Genomic DNA, 20,424 nt, shown 5'->3' on the forward strand with positions numbered 1-20,424 from the left:
ATTCAAGGATTGAATGTGCTGGGAGGGCGACTTGTAAGAGCCACTTTGCCCATGATGGCGTCCACTTTTATTGATTTGCAGCACGCTCTGCATCTGAACATGTGATTGTCCTTGGGATCTTGGTCAAAGTCATTATTTGTAATTTTTCTATGGTGAGATCTAGGAATTTTCATTTCATCACGTCGTCGTTTGCTCTCTCTTGCTTTACGTTACTCGCTCATTGTTCTGCACGGAGTCTCACGTTAATGACAGAGAGACAGTGGACAGTGTCCACAACAGCGCTAGTAATTATGACTCGATGCTTGTTCTGGCGTTACTAACATTTACTTAATATCAACTTAACTTCTTTCTTGCACAAAATTCAAGCACTTTCAATGACCCATGACATTTTCAAGGGCCTTGAGATTTTTTTTTCAAATGTAAAACCTTCAAGGATTTTAGTACCCAAGGGAACCCTTTTTTTTATAATTATTACAAGCCTTTTTCATAATTTCACGCTCAGCAAACTCCTTCTCATGAAAGAAAATCTCTCTGAACTTGACAGTGAAATACTGCACATTACTGTTGCCATAGTTACACCATGTCCCTCGTCAAATAAAAAAAAGAATGACACTTTTTAAACACATTGACAAACGTTTAATACACTTCAAATTTGTACAAACGCATTTCCTGTAAACGTATCACTAGAACATGACCGAAAAACCTAAAGCACCAAAAACAACAACAACAACAACAACAACAGAGTCCATCAGACAACAGAACTGAGCCGGAGCAGTGTTTTGTTTTTTTAACAGACGCTTCTCACACAAATAATCCGACAAACAGGACAGAACTGTAACTGTCGTCGTCTCAAACACTAACTTACACTTATCTCTGCTCTGTACAACCGTGATATAAAGCACCAACAAATGCCATAATGTCACATAATTCTCCCAATGTGAGGGTGCATATCGAAATAAAAGTGATATTATTTCCCAAATATTAAACGACAAAATCCAGTAACGAGTGATATTCGCCAATAATCACTGACCTCAGCTGTTAATAAACACATCACAGACTCCGACAGAAGCAGAATGAACCCACGGCATCAACTCTTTGGCATTTAAAAAAAGAAATGATACATTCACCTTTGTTTCCAGTCTGAGCAGCTGTATAAGGCATGAGAGGGTACTGTATATAAGTGACAATCACATCTTTTTGAAAGGGAAATGTGTTTGCCCTTTTCTGGATTTAATCCCGATCGGGTTCCAAATATCATAACTGATAATAATAACTGTGATTAACTGTAGTTAACCCTGAGGTATTGTTTTCATACTGTAACTGGTTATACTGTTATTGTGTTATTGACATTTAAATTAGCTTACTGCTCCGTATGAGCAAAACAACAATGTAAAGAGTTAGTTCATGGTTTGGTTTTTTTAAGTATGATTGCGTGAGGTACTGCTCGTCGACTGCTATCTTGTTTGCGTTCCTCAATGAAATACAAACAAAAAGTATTTAAAACACAAAAAAATGACCTTTATGATTACTGATGGAAGCAGCAGTGGATGGTGTGAAGAAAACGCACATTTTCTGTATGGACTTTGGTCCAGGGGAGTGAGCGGTTTACAGAGCAACACAAGCTTCAGTCTCCAGTCAGGGAAGATTGAGTAAGAGTGCGATAAAGCGGTGAATATATGCGGAATATAACATAAAGGTGTGGATTTTACCTTTTCTTAAAGGTACAGTGTGTAGCTGAATATCCCTCACCTCACCCTTCTCTTCCAAGTGTGTTGGAGAACCCATGTAGCCTTCAGTTAGCGTCAAAGCTCAAAAGATGTTTAGTTTGTCCCTTGTGGGCCACTGTGAAAAAAACTTAGTGGTCTCCATAGAGTTGACTCGGCTCCGGACGTGAATATAAAAGGCTCATGTAAAATGAGAAACAACAATTCATACAATCAGGTGATTGTACACTTAAAAAGTAATTTGCCCTAAATTCTGCACACTGGACCTTTAAGTGGCTAAAATCTGTTTTTCCTGCATGTCTCATATTTGTCGTAAGCACATGGGTGGCATGAATTATATTACTATTATTATATCATTTATACAACCTCACACAAACCATCTGTGGTTAAAATGTGACTTTAATGAGACTTTTGCCTCACCGTCAACACCGCTGCATAATCTGAGCTCAACACTCAGATTGGCAGATGATAAGAATTGACGAGTTTTGTCTTTGTTTTGATGCTAATCATGCACAGGCTGCACTGTGCAAAATATGCTGTTTTTATATTCTTATCCGACTGAAACAGAATGTCTAGATAATCCCCACAAACCTCAAACGATGTGACACGGGAAGAGACGGAGGGATGATACTCCACGTCAGTCTCCGCCTCATTTTACCGCAAACAGACCAAACAAAGACACAAGACACGAGTAGGTAAAACTAGCTGCTCTAGGTACAGAAAATATGTGTGTTCACTCTCAAATATAATCTGCCAAACCTCTCACGTAAAAGTCTCTTTCTCTAAAACTTTGCTATACAAAACAAAATATACATCTAATAAAAAATACACTCTTTTAAGATCCAGGCTGATCAGCTTTGAGGAGATACGAAGAATAAAGTAAAAACCAGATATACAGCTGGAGTCAGCTACCACAGCAAAAGAACCAGGCAGAGAGGAGGAGGAGGAAGAGGAGGGAGCATGAGACTGACCAGCAGAGGTCAGTCATCATCACTGTCACTGCCTGATTCACTGAGCTGGAGATCATTTCCTGTAAGGAAGAAAAGGAAGAGTGATACAGGTTAGGAATATTGTGATGTAAAAAGAGACGGTCGTTATTAAAGTGTGTGTGTACGTGCATGACAGTATCTTTGTGTCACTCTGATACTCACTGAGCGTATTCATGAGCTGGTTGTTGCCCTGCTGCCAGTCGGCTCCTCCGTTGGCCACAGGCTGGCAGCTGGGCGAGGTCTGACTGAGCGGTCGCGGGGCGTCGTGTTCGCCGTCGCTGCTGTCGTCACCGCTCCCCGATGCGCTCGCCGAGTCTGAGGAGCTGCTGCTGCCGCTGCTGCTCATCTCCTCAATCATGTCCACCTCTGCTCGCAGCTCTGAGAAAAGGGTGAATGTGGGTTTGTGACAACACACACACACACACACACACACACACAAGAGAGTTTGCTTCACTCTAACACAAAGGCTCTAACACAGGCCGTGGCTGAGCGTCCTCACCTCTTTTGATGTCATCGAGCTGCGGCTCTGGTGACGGATTATCCTTGGAAGGGGATGGCGAAGTCTTGACCCCGGTTCCGGGCTTGGTGGGGGCCCTAAACTGAGAGCTGGGCTGACTGGACCGCACTGACTGCTGTTCGATCCGGGCTTGAATCTTACTGCTGCCCTCTGCCCTAAAACACACACATTAGCAGCAGATGCACCAACTGTTTTTTTTATCTTTAACTCAACCTCCGTAAAATCCCTCCAGGTGATGTGAAGACAATGGAGAAGAAAAAGCATGTTTGTGTCAAGGACAAGTTTTACTTAAGGACAACATTAAAACATGATGCATTTAGGATATAAATGTTCAGTTTTGATTCAAAATGAATGAATACTACTAGAATGAGTCAGTGTGACTTTTTTGGACACTGTTGCTGCATTTATTGTAGTAATAGTCAGTGTCCACCAGGTGGAGCCAAACTTCTCAGGTGTCCTTATGAAATGACTTTATGTCAGTGTATCTCACCTGGTTTTCTTGACCTGGATGCTGCTGCTCAGCTTCTCCAGGACAAATTCCCCGGTGTCGTGGTTTATGATGAGCACGCAGTCCTTCTGGTACGGGCGCTTGTTTCCTTTAAACACGGTCATGGGAGGCGTAGATCCCTGGGGAAAAACAAACAGTAAAATGTTTTATCTCAGGTTCTTTAATCACTGTGCCAACCTGCAGGTATGTCTACTTCTTCTTTTTTTTCCTGAGGAATGATTCTCAATAATCTCAGGTAAAATAACCAGAGACGTAATTTTTTTTTGTCCAATTATACTAATTGATTTCTTCTTTTGTTGTCTTTGGCTTGACGGTTAAGCAAAAATGTTTTCCAAAACCTGGCATAATTATTTTTTATATTTTTTTTCATTTTATATCAGTAATTAAACAACAGGTAAATCATCATAACAGATTTTAATTTGGTAAACTAACCATTTCCAAGAGATGTTTAGTGAGTTAACTAAAATCTAATTCATGTTATTTAAAACATGCACATTCACTAAAAGTTTGGGAAAATTCTGTTAATTTGTTTGGTGACACTCCAGAAAGGATCTCCCACGACCAATCTATGGGTCTCCAACCAGTGTTTGGGAATCACTGCTCATAATAATTGATGAAAACATTAAACATTCACATATGCTTATCGTCCCTCTGTTCCCTCCTCTGGAAACATACAGGCACAGGGATAGAAAGTTGAAATAGAGAACAGCAGTTTTACCGGAATGTGAGGTAATGTGATGGTAACTTCATCTCCTTTCCCAACTTGTAGCTCTCCCTCGCAGCTCGTGTCAATCGATGCTGGTTTAAAGTCATCTGTCAAAGAACGACACAGGGTGATTCAGTCAGGTCAACAAATATTTTAAACATAAGCAAAGTTCACAGAGAGCGCAAACCTCTGCTGAGGCTGCTTTGTTTCTGTCATTAACTGTCAACCTGACAAATGTGGTCAAAACACAACGTCCTTGGCAAAGGTATTGACACCTTTTAATCCCCAAAAACACACTTATATTGATATTATTATTCCATTATCGACCCAAAACTTCGTCTGTCTGTACTGACTTAAACTGTAACCGTGATATGACAGGGCTGCAACCAACAATCAATTCATCTATTGCTCATTTTCTTGATTAAGTGTCAGAGAATGTTGAAAAATGATTAGTTATTTAGATTAAAACCTTGAAAAAGATTATTATTATAATTATTCTCAATTGTCTAATTTTGTCTACAAACCAAACTTGTACAATTTTTTGTTTTTGTTATATGGCGCAAACACACCAGTGAATATTCATATTTAAGCAAAAATATTATTTTAATTCTTTATAAAAACAATTTTCAAAACAGTTGACAAGTAATTTTGTTAACTATTAATTGAATCATCCTTGCAAAACAGCTTTTGTGGGAAAAAAGATATTTACTTTAATTGTATTTGTTTATTTATTCAAAACCAACTGAATACTGGAAGTAATTAGTTTAAGAGTCACTTACAGTGTTAAGACATTCTAAGTAAAAAGTTAATACATTTTCTGAAGAGCACGTCTTCCTATGTCATAATATTACACACTGTGATTTTTTTTAAATCATTTTTTGAGTAATAGCAAATATAATATGCAAATATGATGTAATTTTTATTCAAAGAAATGCATGTGTAGCTACACGTTTGCTATGCAAATGACGTAATTTACTTATCCTCCTCATGGGCACGGGGGTTATATAAGAGGCAGGTTCCTCGTCCGTGCGAGCGAATTAATGCCATACACCAATGTATTCCACACATTCACTTTTACAACTGTTTAATCTGTTCACTTCTATATTTTGTCGACGCTCACATCTGATGGTGTGAAAGGAAGATTTTGGCCTCTTCTCGAAGCTTTCTCCGAGCTTCAAAACATGCTCCTCTTTGTCCAGCAGCGGGTTCGTGCTTCCGTTCATGTCTCCGATTGCTTCACAAAAAGAACCGTTGTAATGCACATCTATCTCCGAAAATCCGCTGGGGATCCGTTTAACTTAAAAAAATAAGACTTTTAACTGTGAAACAAAGTTAGCCTGTCGTGGCTAACATTTAGCAAAACAACTCTTTCGTCACCTAACCGCGCCTCTTCCGCTTTTGGACCGACTGTGAAATGTTACCGTCGTCTTTTTGTTTTTTACTTTATTCACCCCCATTAAATATAAAGCTGTAAAAGGTATCCAATGATAGTTAAATAACTTACAAAATTATATGATTATATGTTTACGTTCAGAAACTACTGTGTGTTTTCAATTGACAGAAAACAAGCCGTGAATAAAATTGCCGCCACACCACACGGAAATGAATTTATCATAACAGTAACACGGATGGATTTCTGTAACGGACAAGATGGACACTAAACGTGCAAAGAGGTAGCCACTAGAAAGGTTTTTAAACAATATTTACGTTTACAGTTGTTTACTAATACATTTGAGTGAATGTTAAACGTATGATTAACTCGCCTCCTAACATATTTAAGACTAAGCTGCCGAAATAAACACGGATGCTGTGAAATCCGTGTTTTTAAAGGCAACATGGAACTGACAGAAGATGCAAAATGTGACATTAAAGAAACACCATCTCGAGAAGAAGTGGAGTCGAAAGACGAAACTTCCCCTTGTGGCACGGATCAAACAAAAACCTCCGTAGCCAGGCTTTTAACACCGGAGGAGATGGAGAAATCGAGCGGGGAGCAGACGCTGGTGTCCGGCTTCAAACAGATGAAGCTGGAGAAAGAAGCGCAGAAGAACTGGGACTTGTTTTACAAAAGGAACACGACGAATTTCTTCAAGGACAGACACTGGACCACCAGAGAGTTTGAGGAGCTCAAAGCGTACAGAGAGGTGAGGAAGACATGTACAGTCAGTTAAACCTTAATTCCATAGTCTATATCGTTTTGTAGTATGTACCTTGATGTTGATGGAACCCAGGGCTGCAACTAACGATTATTTAGTTCACCAAACCTGGAAATTATGATGTTCTCGAATGTCTTGTTTTGTCCACAAACAAATGTTATTAAATTTGAATGATTTCTTTATTATACGGAGCAAAGAAACCACCAAATGTTCACATTTAAGAAGCTGAAAAAAATCAGACAGCTTGTTTTAATTATTGAAAAAAAAAAAAAACACTCTAAGCGATTAATCGAGTAGCAAAATAGTTGCAGATTAATTTAGTACTTGATTAACAATTGACCAATCTAATAATTGTACCAGCCTTAATTGAGTCATAACTTGATATTGTTTAATAATGAGTGGGATTGTCATTTCAGGAATGCATGATATGCGGTAAGATATTTTGCCAACCTGCAGGATTAATCATGGAGCAATAATACCTAAATACCTACTGATGTTTTTATTAGGTACGGAACAAATGTGTTGCAGTAATCTAGGTACACAGGACAGGTGCATTTAAAGCTCTTTCTGTATCTTTAAAATAAAATATAGGTTGAATACTTGAATACTGGCAATGTGCGTTACAAAACTGGCTTAGCTTGTGTAGGGGTGATAGATCTATAAATGTAAATGAACAAACATTCAGGCAAATTAAAAAAAATCAGTTGATTCAGTCGTGTAAAAGGCAAATTGCTCCTTTTAAAACACCATTCTCAGAAAGGTTTCCTTGCAGAAACACAGCAGAATATTTCCTTATTCCTGTCATTCAGAGCAACTTAGGGTCATCACAGCATGAATTAAATGAAAGGTGGTGAATTAATGCAGTGGCTATGTGTTTTTTTCCCTGCTTGTTTTGCAGTTTGAATCCCAGAGGTTAGTGCTGCTGGAAGCTGGCTGTGGTGTGGGAAACTGCATCTTCCCGCTGCTTGAGGACGACCTGAACATCTTTGTTTATGCCTGTGACTTCTCACCAAGAGCTGTTGAATTTGTAAAAGTGAGATACATCTATTCATCATTACCAATAAATAATGCTTTCCTGTTTTTTGTTGTATAGGTCTGCTGCTAGAATGCAACTTCATATCCACACACAATCACTCAGATTAACAGAAAAAACAGAATCTCTAGGAAAATTGAATAAATCCTTGATGTAGACTGGACCTTTTTTTTAGTAGCTCAGAACTGTGGTTATTCACAACAACTTTGAATAAAAAGAAAAATAGGAGAAAATATCTGACTATTTTAAAAAGAAATTGCATGTCCTTGTGCAATCACCACGCCAACATAAAAATTGTAGTATGTGTTAATGGATTTATTAATGCAGCTTTAATGAAGACAGCACCTTAATCCGTTTACAGCGAAACGCTCTGTACTGCCCGGAGCGTTGCTGTGCCTTCCAGTGTGATTTAACTAAAGATGACCTGAGAACGAATGTGCCAGAAGACGGCGTGGACGTTGTCACGCTTATCTTTGTTCTGTCCGCCGTCCATCCTGAGAAGATGAAGCTGGCTCTGCAGAACATTAGCAGGGTGAGATCACAGATGTGAACACGAGGGTTTCTAATTTAGTAAATCTGGAGTTGGCTGTAAGTGTACGTGTCCGATGGTAAATCTTAATGTGTCATTTAACATTTTTAAGGTGCTGAAGCCTGGTGGTGTTGTCTTGTTTCGGGACTACGGCCTGCACGATCACGCCATGCTCCGATTCAAATCTGGCAACAAGCTGGGGGAGAACTTCTATGTACGTCAAGACGGAACCAGGTCCTACTTCTTCTCCAAAGGTTAGGAAAGTTCTTAAGTTTGGAAATTATCTGTGAAAAAAAAGAGTCATGAACTCTGCTCTATCTGCTGCTCTTGTTTTTTTAAGCATTAATTGTACATCAAGTTGACTGTTTACTTGAGTTACATTCCTTCCACCTGTCTGGCCTTTTCTTCATGTTTTAACCATGTATTAGCCACATCCTTTGTAGTAATAAGAAGGAGAGGGAATAAATGAGAGAGAAAAAGCAAGATGTATGACAGATGAGCACCATCTTTGCAAGCTTTTTATTTCAATCTTGTTTATTTGCACCGTTGTCATGGGAAATGCAAATCTCTTTATACAGAAAATACCTTTTTTTTCAAGATTGAGATTTTACACAGAGCTTTTCTTCACATTTCTCCTGAAACCTCTGAAATTAAAAGTCACCAGTAAACACCTGGAACTTCTCCAAAATCATCAGTTTGTCCTCTCTGATTCCAGAGTTCCTGGCCGAGCTCTTTGAAGACACTGGCTTCCAAACGGTTGCCAATGACTACGTCTTGAGAGAGACGGTCAACAAAAAGGAGGGGATCTGTGTTCCCAGGGTGTTTCTGCAAAGCAAATTCACAAAGCCTGGTCCATCGCATGGTTCCTGATGTCACTTCGCCTTCACCTGGCTCCTCATAAATCTACAGAGGTGTTGAGACACACAAGACTGAGATGTCCTGATGGAATTCAAGGTGATGGGGGGGGGTTTGTGGCTGAAACGCTGATGGTTTTGAGTTCTTTAGAACAGACAAAATGCAGGTGGGTTCCTCATTTGATTTACTCAGTGACATATTGGATCTTACCACCTCACCAAACACGTGAAGACAAAGTTCACTGGGAATAAAATGCGTGGAACTGTGGAACATTACTACAAACATTTTTTAATGCTGCCTTAATGGTGGCAAAGTGAGTAAAAGCAAGGCTTACAGGGAACCAATATAGATGTTGATGGTGTTGTTTTTCTGTCACCGTTGCACTATTTAGTCAGTTTTAATTAGAGGACTGATTATCAATTAATCCGACTGATTTTTGCCATTTGTACTAATAATCATTTTAAAATGTTTGACTGTTAATTACTAATCTCTAAGTTTCTATTATTTTTGATCTGCGAAACTGGATAAATCTTGTAAAATATTATATATTTCACCCAAAAGTGGAGACCTTTGGTTTCTTCCATTTAATAGTTCATATCTAATTTTATATTATTAAAATGCACTGCAGTGCAGACACAAAATGCAGATTGGAGAAACGGAACACAAGTGTTGTTCAATAAATGTCTTTTTTAAAGTGAAGCTATTTTGTGTCTAATTTTTTGTTATTATTAAATCCATATTTTAACAGATAAAGAGAAAGATACATATATCAACGTGTGTATATATATATATATATATATATATATATATACAGTGTATATATACATATATATATATATACACATATGTATATATATGTGTGTATATATATATATATATATATATATATATGAGAGACATATCGACCCCAAACAATCAACATCGTATGTCAGATTCAGAAAAAACAGCAACTGTTGACCTCTAGTTTTAACATGATGACAGGTTTAAGCCGCTTATTTGTCTATAATTACAGCTTTAAATATTTTTCACAGTCAACCCTCTTATATTACAGTGTTCAAATCCTGTGGGTCATTTCACACTTGGTCTAAAATTGTTTGCAAAAATTCACCTGCTGACTGTGGTCCATTTATTCCACTGATTAAGATACATCAGACACATTCACATGATGACGTTTTATAAAAAAAATCTAAATGTTCAGGTCCTTTTCCTGAAGTTGTCTCAGTCTGATCTTGCTCGCTGCAGTTTCCTGTCCTGTGGTTTGGTTTATGCAGCCGAACAAAGGGGAAAGTGGGTTGAAATGTTTTCACACCTTTTTCTGTGCAGGACACGACAGCAACACAACACAACACAACAATCTACATGGCATGCATTAAAACACACACCGTGTTAAACTCTGGTGGGACTTTCCCACCACAACAGCCGAGGGAGAAATACCAAACATGTGTACATTTTATTCAGTTTGAATGAAAACCATACCGTCATTTATCAGCTCCCTCTTCAGAGAACCGTCTCACGGTGTGTGATGGATTTAACAGCAGTCAGACAGGCTGAGGTTTACTTATTCCATATTCAGGACACAGTCACAGTCTGTCTGCGCTTGTCTTCTTATTGAATGTGTTACTTAAAAAGACTGGAGCTACCGATGTGAGGGTGCAGGCAAATATGGCCATATGAAATAACTGCAGTAGCTCATGGTATGGTAAATATTATTCCTTAGCTGAATTAGTCACAGCTCTCCAGTAAATTTCCTTCACTCATCAACACAGCCGTTACTGAACGGTTCGCAGCAAAGATGCTGGTGTGATAAATTTGAATCATCTACTGAAATCACTGTGACATCAACTGTCTGGTCAGTATACTATGTGTGTGTAAATAGATTGTAGGGGCGGATGATTTTACGTGGAATATAGTAAATCCCAAGGTACAAATATTAACAGTATTTTTAGCAGCACAAAAGAAAAAGTCAGAGAGAGAATGACAGAGGTGGGTTGACAAAATGGAGTCAGATCAAATGATTCAGAAAAGAAATGTTGCCTGTCTATAACAAGGGAGGTATTTTAAAAATGTGAGGGAAAGTTAAATAAATAAATAAATACTAAGAGCCACTCTACTTAACAAACACTGCCTCAAATGCACAATCACACAAGCAGGACGATTCTAGTCAACACATACGTCAGCATATAATTGAAGTGGCGTCAACATGAAATGAAAGCAGAGGAAGCAGAGGTAAAAGTCACAATGCAACCGTTGCAGTCACATGTCAAATCCTTCGTAAATACTGTTTGCCTGTATTTTGCAGTTGACGTGACACGTCATCACAAAGGTCGCGCAAACAAGGGTGCATTTTCAGTGACGTTGTTTCGAAAAGGTCTTCTTCAGGTTTTCTCGTTGAATGTACTTTCTGTTGCTTTGAGCCCGTTTGTTAAGGCTCATTGTTTGGTTTGAGCTCGACAGAACAGACTCCAGTATGCAGGCGCTTCATCATGTGGGTTGTCATTCATTAAACAGCTGTTGAAATCCTACAAGTGTGTGTGTGTGTGTGTGTGTGTGAGAGAGAGGGACTGTGTAATAGCCTAGTTTGAACTTAGTTGTGATCAACTGCTCAAATAGAAACCATTATTGAATACAAACAACACTGTTTCACTGGAGATACAAGAGTGAGTGGTATTGAGTATTGTGATATATATTGGATTTAGTGGTGCATATTTTTATAGTCCTACTGAACCAAACTTTCTCCACAAAAACAAACATGTAAAGTGTTTCAATGTTAAAGCTGGGGTCAAAATATGAAATAAGATTGTGTGGAGTCAGTTTAAGTTTTAACACAATTACTCAACATGTACCTACAACAAAACTCAATGGTGTTCGGCAGCTAAAGTGGTTGACACATGTCCTTTTCAGTCAGTCTTATATATTTATTGCAAACAAATTCCATCACAGCCTAGCGTTGACAATACCAATTGTGGACTACAGTGTGCAGTATACTTGGAAACCACAGCAGCTGTTCAGAAAAGGAGCCTAATGTATTCCCAGGGTTATCTGGGAAGCCTGCAAGCCTATAGGAAGCTTTATGGCTGCCATATGTAGCACTGTGATGTAGTGGAGCTTTAGTGCAGGGTGTGTGTGTGTGTGGGGGAGATGGGGGAAGGGTACATACAGCCAGAAATCCAGCCAGCCCATCCTGGCTTCAGATTACATTTTGTTTCCTTAGGCACCAGAAAACAAACCACTAACACTTAACATATCCAGTTGCCAAAACACCACATAAGGCCAGTCTTTCCCCACCAATGCCCCCCACCCAAGAAACCAAAGGAAAATGTTTATTAGAAAAAGTATTTTTTTTGTTATGCCTGTTTTTTTTTTAACCTAGTTTATAGCGTGTGCTCGTTTCAGCTCAGTGTGAAAGCCTCTCATACGTTTTGCTGTCATTTGCGTTCATATTTCTCTCCGCTCAGTTCAAATGTGTCCTCACCCCACCCCACACGGAGTACAGCAGGGCAGAGGACAGACAGGTTGACAACTCGTTATGTTAAGTGCAATAAAAGCTCTGCGACAAGTGTTAGATAGATGACCCCTCCCCCCCATGCCTGAAAGCCAGGCCGAAATATCAGTATTCAGAGGACGGTGGTGGTGATGCCAGAGCTCTAGCATCACCATCCCTGACAAGCACAGGAGACAACTGAGGACAGCTCATGGCAGCTAAGGACAGGCCTTAGTTAAGTAGAACATGCTTCTCCTGGCTCAACAGGATTTGGCAATTAGGGTATGAGCAAAAGTTGAACAAGCAGAAATAATCTTAAAAGAAGGAAGAGAAGGTGAACGCCTGTTTCATGTGGACCTCCCTCTTAAAGCAGTAAACGTGCGGGAAACCTCAATACATGAATGTCAACGTGACAACTGTCAACTAATGATATCCGTAATCTTTCCACAGACCAGACACACTTGAACACACTCCGTAATCTTGTAACATTAAGTTAACAAACAACCCACACAATTGACTTTTACATCGACCTGAAACACATGCCAAACAAAGATAAATCCATGTCATAGTATATATGAGACAACTGTATATGCACTGGCACTGCTGCAGCATCGATAATAGAGGGATCAGGCATTATTTCCCCGGGTCATGTTTATTCCCTGTCTCTGTAGTTTATGTTTGCGATAGTAACAATGCTGCTATTCACGACCCATCAGACGCCGTCACACGCAGTTTAGAAATGTTTCTAAAGAGGCTGAATTGCAGCACGGCAACACTCATGCAGAGACTCTATATGTGGAAGGTTCTTCCCAGGTCACAGCCTGTCATTTTCTGCTGATTAGCCACATGGAGAGGAACTTCAGGCCACAGCCCTAAAAACAAACTCGCTGCAACTGCTACTGTCTCACACACACACACACACACACACACACACACACACACACACACACACACACACACACACACACACACACACACACACACACACACACACACACACACAGAGGACTGTAATGGAAAACAAAGACCACTATAGGCAGTGACCTGGTTGCCCCCACGTTTTCCACCCATTGTGATTCCAGATGACTGTGGAGGTTTGATGGCCTAAAAATGATTACAGTGTTGTTTAGCTGTTCAATTTTCTGTTTTCTGTTTCAGCTTCTATCCCTGCAAACCATAACTAGGTAAAATAATTTGCAGCATAATTTATAGAGTAACATGTCTTACTATTTTGGGAGTTGTTGTTGAACTATTTAATTCCAAGACCAAAAGAAGAAAATGTATTCTTCTTGCTGAGGACTTGCACCAATTAAAATTATTGTCAGCACAATAAGACGGAAGGCACTCAACGGGACCTTAAATAGATGGGGTGCAGCTAAACACTATCTAAATTAGAGCTAATATCAAACTCAAATATAAGTTTAATAAAACTGGTCTGACTTTCTCCTGTAAACATACAGTTGGTGCTCATGCACTGATAAAAAATATGGTAACATGAGAATGAAAGCCACGATTGTGTCTACACATACACTAACAAAACATAATACAGTAACTCTGTAATACAATAAATAGCTGTGTTGACATACCACTTATTGTACACACAAAGTATGCCGCTTAAGTCGACGCACAATGCTTGGCCACCTTAACCACAAATATACACCATTCAAGATTTGAGTGATAATAATCCCAATAATAATTATAATCAGTGCGAGTAACCACACCTACACACAACAACCATTTACCTGACGAAATGCCTGCCAGGCACAGGTATCATAGTTTCACCTCATAAAGCTGTGAAGAAATGTCGTTATACCTACTACAACATTATGTCACAGGAGTTACTGTAAATGATTATCCTTGTGGAAGTAAAAATGCACTTAACATATCACTGGCTGCACAAAACCCTGAACTATAACACACACATACTAAGAGTGCTAACCTTGGATTGGGGCACTAAGGATACTAAGATCTCATCATGTGAAGTGATTATGTTAAGTGTATATAATCAGGTCCTGTGTGATTTTTTTTTCTCTTCTTGTTAAGCGACTTAACAATACGTCAGCGCTGAAGTTGCAGCTCGGCTGTATATTGTAATTAAACGTAATTTGAGATTATATCACATATTCAAAAGTAAGATGTTTCATACTTTAATGAAATTACATTAGGCTTAGACTTGAATATACACACGTGAATAACTACAGAATTTATTGACTACTAAAACATCTGATGTTTCACATTCCAATTATTTGTGTTGTCCAACTAAAGCCCAAAAACAAAAACATCATTATAAATGAATAGGAAGATAAGCAGTAAATCACTACATTAGTGTTGCAATGTAGTACTGATAATCAACTTATCAGTACGTTCAATTTCAACTCAACACTACAACTACAAACTGACTGCTGGGAAACAGTGTTGTCAGCCAAATGTATAAAAAGTCTTGTAACTGACGTTCTAAAAAGCAACCAAGCACAGTCATGGTTAAACATTGCCATTTGGGGCTTAGTGATTTATGATTAATCTCTAAAAATGTAATTTATACTCATGCTTGACATGTGTTAACAGCTTTTTTTCTCCTACTCAGATAAAAAGCAACGAACCGATAAGCAACGAACCTCGATGAGACATGGCAAACTGGCCTAACTGACCACACACTTGACATAGACCTGACAGCTTGGCTTGACACACTTCTTTTAATCTAATCTCAAGTCCTTCTTGTCTGTATTCACTCAGCTAGTTAAGACCCTAGCTAATGAGACTGTGCCCCACTGTATGGAATTAAACCCGAACACTACTCACTCACTGACTGAATTAAATCAGCACAAGGACCGACATGACATGTGTGCGGATGAGAAAACATACAATTGCACATAATGTGAAACAGAAAATGAGAGCCACTTGGTTGTGACACCGTAACTGACACTGTCTAAACGATTGATTGATTTTGCAAACTTGCCATTTGTGTCAAACACGCAGGCGACTTGATGTAAATGCAGAATTTAAGTAGGAGAATTAACAGAACGCTACAACCGTGTGACAAGCAGCACAAGTGGTCACGGACGTGCGAGGAGGACCTCTGACATGAACGCTGGCCCGATTTTATGCTGTGGAAAATACAGCAGACATGAACACACGACGTGAGCCGAACAAACACAAAGAATACACCTATCACACGACCACGGCAATTACGTGATAATATGTGCTGCAGGGGTGTTTTATCAGCTGAGGCATTACTGTGATCAGAGAATGGAATATGTACAAAAACAACACACTCAATAATCAAATCAGAACTGTGCTTGGGTTTGGCCAGTTATCTGCATAGCCTGATAGAAGGATTCAGTGAACAAAAGAAAAACCGGGAACAGGCACAGTGTACATTGAGACAGTACAGTGTACCAGACAGCCAAGGGCTTGTCAGGGCAAATATGCCATTGTTTGCTGTTTTTTGCACGTTAGCCCATTAGTAAAATACCTGTTTTCAAGGGGGGAGGGGGCTTCAGAACAATTTAGTGCTAAAATTTCCATCCATCACTGCCTGTCGACATGATTTTGGAAGAAGAAAAAAGATAGATACACATGCTCCTGAAAAGCCCCACAGACGTGACAACACTGGATTGTCGTGAAAATGGACACGCCATTTGACACGATGACGAACTGGCCATTGTTCAGCCCCGCAGCGAGGCATTTGTATGTTTTTACAAGTGCCAGCATTCCTGCGTCCTTCTCCTCCAAGACGGGAGATGTTTGGCTGACAGAAAATGACTGTCTGTCCGCCTGGAAAACACAGGCAGACGAACGCTTTGTGGTCGACCACCACCGCGCACAAATACACGTCGACTGTGACCAACAGCCACGAGGTAACAAGAGATTAGCAATAACGTGTAAAAGGGCTGTAATGAGGGGGTAAATCTAGGGAGCCAACCTGACCTCCGTCAGCTGATTTGCAGTGTACAGCAGATTAAAGCATTGAGCTGCCGCGGACTCAGATTCCTACACATGCTCTCTCACAAACAAACAGCCTTCTCTGTGTGTGTGTGTGTGTGTGTGTGTCACTGCAAACCCCTGTCATCTGCCAGTTGATTATTATTGTGAAATTAAAGGTTTGCGCGATGCCTCACGGGCAACGATCTGCACAGCTGTTGTGTACAGCAACTCCTAAACACAGCCTGCATGTATATGTACACATTTATACTCTTATTTTTTTATTCATTTACAAATTACAAGTACAAAATAGCTTTTATACTAATCTGCTTTAATCTCGATTGACTCTGGGCTTTCTTGTTACTGCACCAAAACACCGAAGGAAATTCCTGATACTTAGCAATAAAAGGGGACTCTGATTGTGGAGACACAGTGTTCCTATATGGAGCCACTGTGCTCCACCGTCCTTACCTACACCTATACATGAAAACATGGAGGTCTGTCGCTACGGTAAATGACTAGTGAATGCAATGGGTTTAGTGATTTGAGTGAAAATGAAGTAGTGTAATGTCCTGTGCTGGCTGTTTGCTTCCCTTAACCCCCTGCTGGCAGTCTGCTTCCCATTAACTTGGTTAAGTGGTCAAATAGCTGCTCGAACTTGTACACAAATGAACACGTACACTTTTAGCGAAAACGTGGTAAATACAGGAGGTGTACTCGCTGCTCTAATAACTTGGACAAAGCCACAGGATAATTTCCGTCTGGTAAGCCTACAACATTGCCTCGCTGGCTAGCCACCAACCACAGAGATTTTCCCATTTGCTTTGCATGTAACAGAGTCAAAGAGATGCACGAAGTCGGCGTTTTCCTTACCGTCAGGTCGGGATTGTCGCTGTCACGGTGGTTGACAGCTCGTATGACACCGGACCTCCACGGCCAGCGAGCGATGTCGCCGATTTCAGGCGGCTTGTCCCCGCTGACACAGAGGAACCGCTTCCCGACCAGCTCCGGCCGAGCCTCGACTGCCATGGCCCTTAGCTGGTCCGAATCCCCCCCCTCGAAAAAACTTCCCGACAACGACGCCCCTACAAACCTGTCATTTACGACATTAAATCAGCTCTAAAGACTCCAACGGCACAAAGAAAAACCTAAAAAGGAGAAGTTAGTTGTTGCTAAAAGCTGAAAAACCGACCCGGGGGATTTAAATGTGTGGCAGTCTCCACCCGCTCAAGCGTCAGTCTCTTTTCTCTCAGCTAGAAAAAAAACGGTGGAACACTGAACCGCATCACCACCGCCATCCACACTCGTGTTTCTCCGCTGGATCCCATGGCATTCACACGGCCGCAACACGGCTGTGTCCCTCCGCTCCAATACACCTCACTGGTACTACTTTCGAGAACGACCGCTCTTTCTTGTTGTACTGCTACGAGTGAAACAGCGAGTGGAGACAACTTCTAGCTGTAGTATCGATTTAACAGCGCAATTGTTAGTGCCACTATGTAATACTATTGTTTGTGTGTGTGTGTGTGTGTAATTACTTAATTACATTACATGTTTATATAGGTTGGGATGCATAGATGGGTCACTGGAGATTTTTTATAGTGTAGCCAAATACATTTGCAGTTTTCCTTTTCTAGCCTTTAATGCGCATTTATTCAGGAACATGCACATAAGTTGTGATTATTTATCCATATCTCTTGGCATGTTCAAAAGGTTCAAAAAGTATTTGTTGTTACACAAAATGGGAAACATTTCTAGAGTAACTTTAAATGTGAGCTAATCTCCCTTTTATGCTCACAATGATCACTGCAGCGGATTACTACAAATGTCAAGGATGTTTTTTAATATGCATTTTTTTATTTTATAATGAAACGGAATATTGAAACCATTTACTGCAGGGAGTGGATGGGTGATACGTCCAAGTGACGACAACTGAGTTAAGTGCATTTTGGAAATGATCAGTGAGAAGAGGAAGTGAGTTCAAGGATGTAGGATGAAGTATGTACCAAAGGTAAATGAATTAATCATTTCATTCAGTATTTGTACCTCCTTTATCTTGCTCTGTTCTGTTCATATTTCATTCAGAATTGGAAATGCCCCTGACATGTTCTGTTTCTTTCGTTTTATTGTTTTCCACTGAGGCCTCCACATGGGCTGGAAAAGAGCACGAGTGAGAGAGAAATAGTGAGCAAGAGACCAAGGCATATGAACACTGAAGGAGAACAAGAGAAAGAAGGTGTGTGTGTGTGTGTGTGTGTGTGTGTGTGTGTTTTCAGTGGCTCTGCTGCATGACTCTGTGTGTGCACAAGTGTTTCTTGAGGACAGTATAGAGGTTTGTGTGAGGAGCATGTAGAAAGCAATCAGCCTGAAGCAACCTTCGGGGGGGGGATACAAGAGAGGAGGAGGAGGGAACACAGAGAGTGGATGACAGAAGAAGAGATTGTGGCGAAGAGGGGTGGAGAGAAAGAGAGAGAGAGAAAAAGAAAAGGGCAAAAATACTGAAGGAACACAGCCACAGTATAGAAACACAATAGATAAAAGAGGAAAGAGGTAACAAAAAAGAGGAAGAGGAATAATAAAAAAAACCCCTATGGTGAGCAGAGGTTTGTCACAGTAGTGGAATAAGAAAATGAAACAAATGAAAGGAAAATCTGTGTGGCCACGATGAAGAAGTGAGACCAACGTATTTCTTGTCTCATTTACAACCACAGTGGATGTGAGAGAAAGCCAAGGAAAAAACCCTCTGTCTTAAAGAAAACACACATTAGCACCTATACAACACAGTATTTCCTGTTTGTCTAGTCTGTTAAACAAACAGAAATGTATGGTTGTTGTGGGGCTGCAACATTTTGGCTGTTCAGAGTGACCTGTCTGTGGAGAATACTCAGAGTATGGAAAAAAAGGGTCATGTTGTCATGCGTTTGTAAAACAATAAAGAGAAAGAGACAACATGACCTTTTTTCCATAAACAAATTATGAAGCTCCTCTCTTTCTGACATGCTAGCATTGAGTAAAACCCTCTTTTTTTTATATCAATGTTTTTAAACATCTTCCCCTGTGTCCTTTTCTGTTACGCCAACTGTCCTCATGTCCTCCTTCACAACATCCATGAACCTTCTCTGTGGTCTTCCTCCTTTTCTCCTGCCCCCAGCTGCATCTTCAACATCCTTTGTCCAGTATAATCCCTATCCCTCCTCTGCACGTGACCAAACCACCTCAGCCGTGACTCTCTTACTCTTTCTCCAAACCATGTCAACCCGAGCTGTCGCTCAAATATGCTCAGTTCCAGTCCTGTGCATCCTGGTCACTCTGAATGAAAATCTCAGCATCTTCAGCCCTGCCTCCTCCATGGTAGCAGGTCTTTCTCCCGTTTTGTAGATCCTTTTCCTTTCACTTTTGCTGCTATCTTTCTGTCACACGTCACCCCTGACACTCGTCTCCACCCATTCTAACCTGCCTATACTCACGACTTCACCTCTCTTGTGCACTGTCCATTGCTTTGGATGTTTGAACCCAGATTTTAAACTCACCCACTTAACTCCTTGCATCACTCGCTGTCATTCACACACATGTATTCTGACTTGCTCTCAAAGGTATGCACATTAAGGTTTAATATTATGTTGTTTAATAGGTTGTCAGTGTCACATTGTATGTACATTAAGGGACATTAATATTTCTGTTTTGGAGCAATAATGATGTGTTTAATATAACGTGGTTTGAATGGCTGGTTATCAATACATGTGCACATATTTCAATCTGTTTCTGCAGCCGTGTGTGACATTATGGAGTATTGTGAGGTTAGCAGCGGAGCCCTCAGTGAATGCTCAGTATTTTCTGTTCAGCCACGATCCTCTGATGCCGTCCCAGACAAGCTGTGTGACCAGAGAGGCTCCAGTGGGAATCTACCTCACACCGCTGCACACCGCAACAGCCGCCTTCATGAATAACAAGTAGCTATGAATCCAATCCAATCCAACCACCCCTCCTGCACCTCCACACACACAT

The 20,424-nt window shown here is 40.2% G+C and overlaps 2 protein-coding genes across 2 annotated transcripts; one reads left to right on the top strand and one right to left on the bottom strand.

The window, feature by feature from the left end:
• Positions 1 to 613: 613 nt before the first annotated feature.
• Positions 614 to 5,811, bottom strand: eaf1 (ELL associated factor 1). Its single transcript, XM_044034684.1, has 6 exons — positions 5,565 to 5,811; positions 4,457 to 4,551; positions 3,721 to 3,857; positions 3,213 to 3,385; positions 2,876 to 3,091; positions 614 to 2,754 (listed from the first exon to the last, which is right to left on the bottom strand). The coding sequence occupies exons 1-6, from the start codon at positions 5,665 to 5,667 to the stop codon at positions 2,705 to 2,707; spliced, it is 774 nt and encodes a 257-aa protein (XP_043890619.1). The 5' UTR covers positions 5,668 to 5,811; the 3' UTR covers positions 614 to 2,704.
• Positions 5,812 to 5,905: 94 nt separating this feature from the next.
• On the top strand, positions 5,906 to 9,693 carry LOC122775013 (tRNA N(3)-methylcytidine methyltransferase METTL6-like). The gene is made up of 5 exons (XM_044034683.1): positions 5,906 to 6,588; positions 7,499 to 7,633; positions 7,995 to 8,165; positions 8,275 to 8,416; positions 8,878 to 9,693. The coding sequence occupies exons 1-5, from the start codon at positions 6,280 to 6,282 to the stop codon at positions 9,030 to 9,032; spliced, it is 912 nt and encodes a 303-aa protein (XP_043890618.1). The 5' UTR covers positions 5,906 to 6,279; the 3' UTR covers positions 9,033 to 9,693.
• Positions 9,694 to 20,424: the final 10,731 nt, after the last annotated feature.

The sequence above is a fragment of the Solea senegalensis genome, linkage group LG9, assembly GCF_019176455.1.
Source record: "Solea senegalensis isolate Sse05_10M linkage group LG9, IFAPA_SoseM_1, whole genome shotgun sequence".
Lineage (NCBI taxonomy): Eukaryota > Metazoa > Chordata > Actinopteri > Pleuronectiformes > Soleidae > Solea > Solea senegalensis.

Excerpts from the sequence above, each read along its gene's own strand:
- eaf1 (XM_044034684.1), bottom strand. The coding sequence starts at position 5,667 with ATGAACGGAAGCACGAACCCGCTGCTGGACAAAGAGGAGCATGTTTTG. Across the intron at positions 3,858-4,456 it reads TCACATTACCTCACATTCCG|GGATCTACGCCTCCCATGAC; the intron begins GTAAAACTGCTG and ends GTTTTTCCCCAG. Across the intron at positions 3,092-3,212 it reads GCTCGATGACATCAAAAGAG|AGCTGCGAGCAGAGGTGGAC; the intron begins GTGAGGACGCTC and ends CCCTTTTCTCAG.
- LOC122775013 (XM_044034683.1), top strand. The coding sequence starts at position 6,280 with ATGGAACTGACAGAAGATGCAAAATGTGACATTAAAGAAACACCATCT. Across the intron at positions 6,589-7,498 it reads AGCTCAAAGCGTACAGAGAG|TTTGAATCCCAGAGGTTAGT; the intron begins GTGAGGAAGACA and ends CTTGTTTTGCAG. Across the intron at positions 7,634-7,994 it reads GAGCTGTTGAATTTGTAAAA|CGAAACGCTCTGTACTGCCC; the intron begins GTGAGATACATC and ends ATCCGTTTACAG.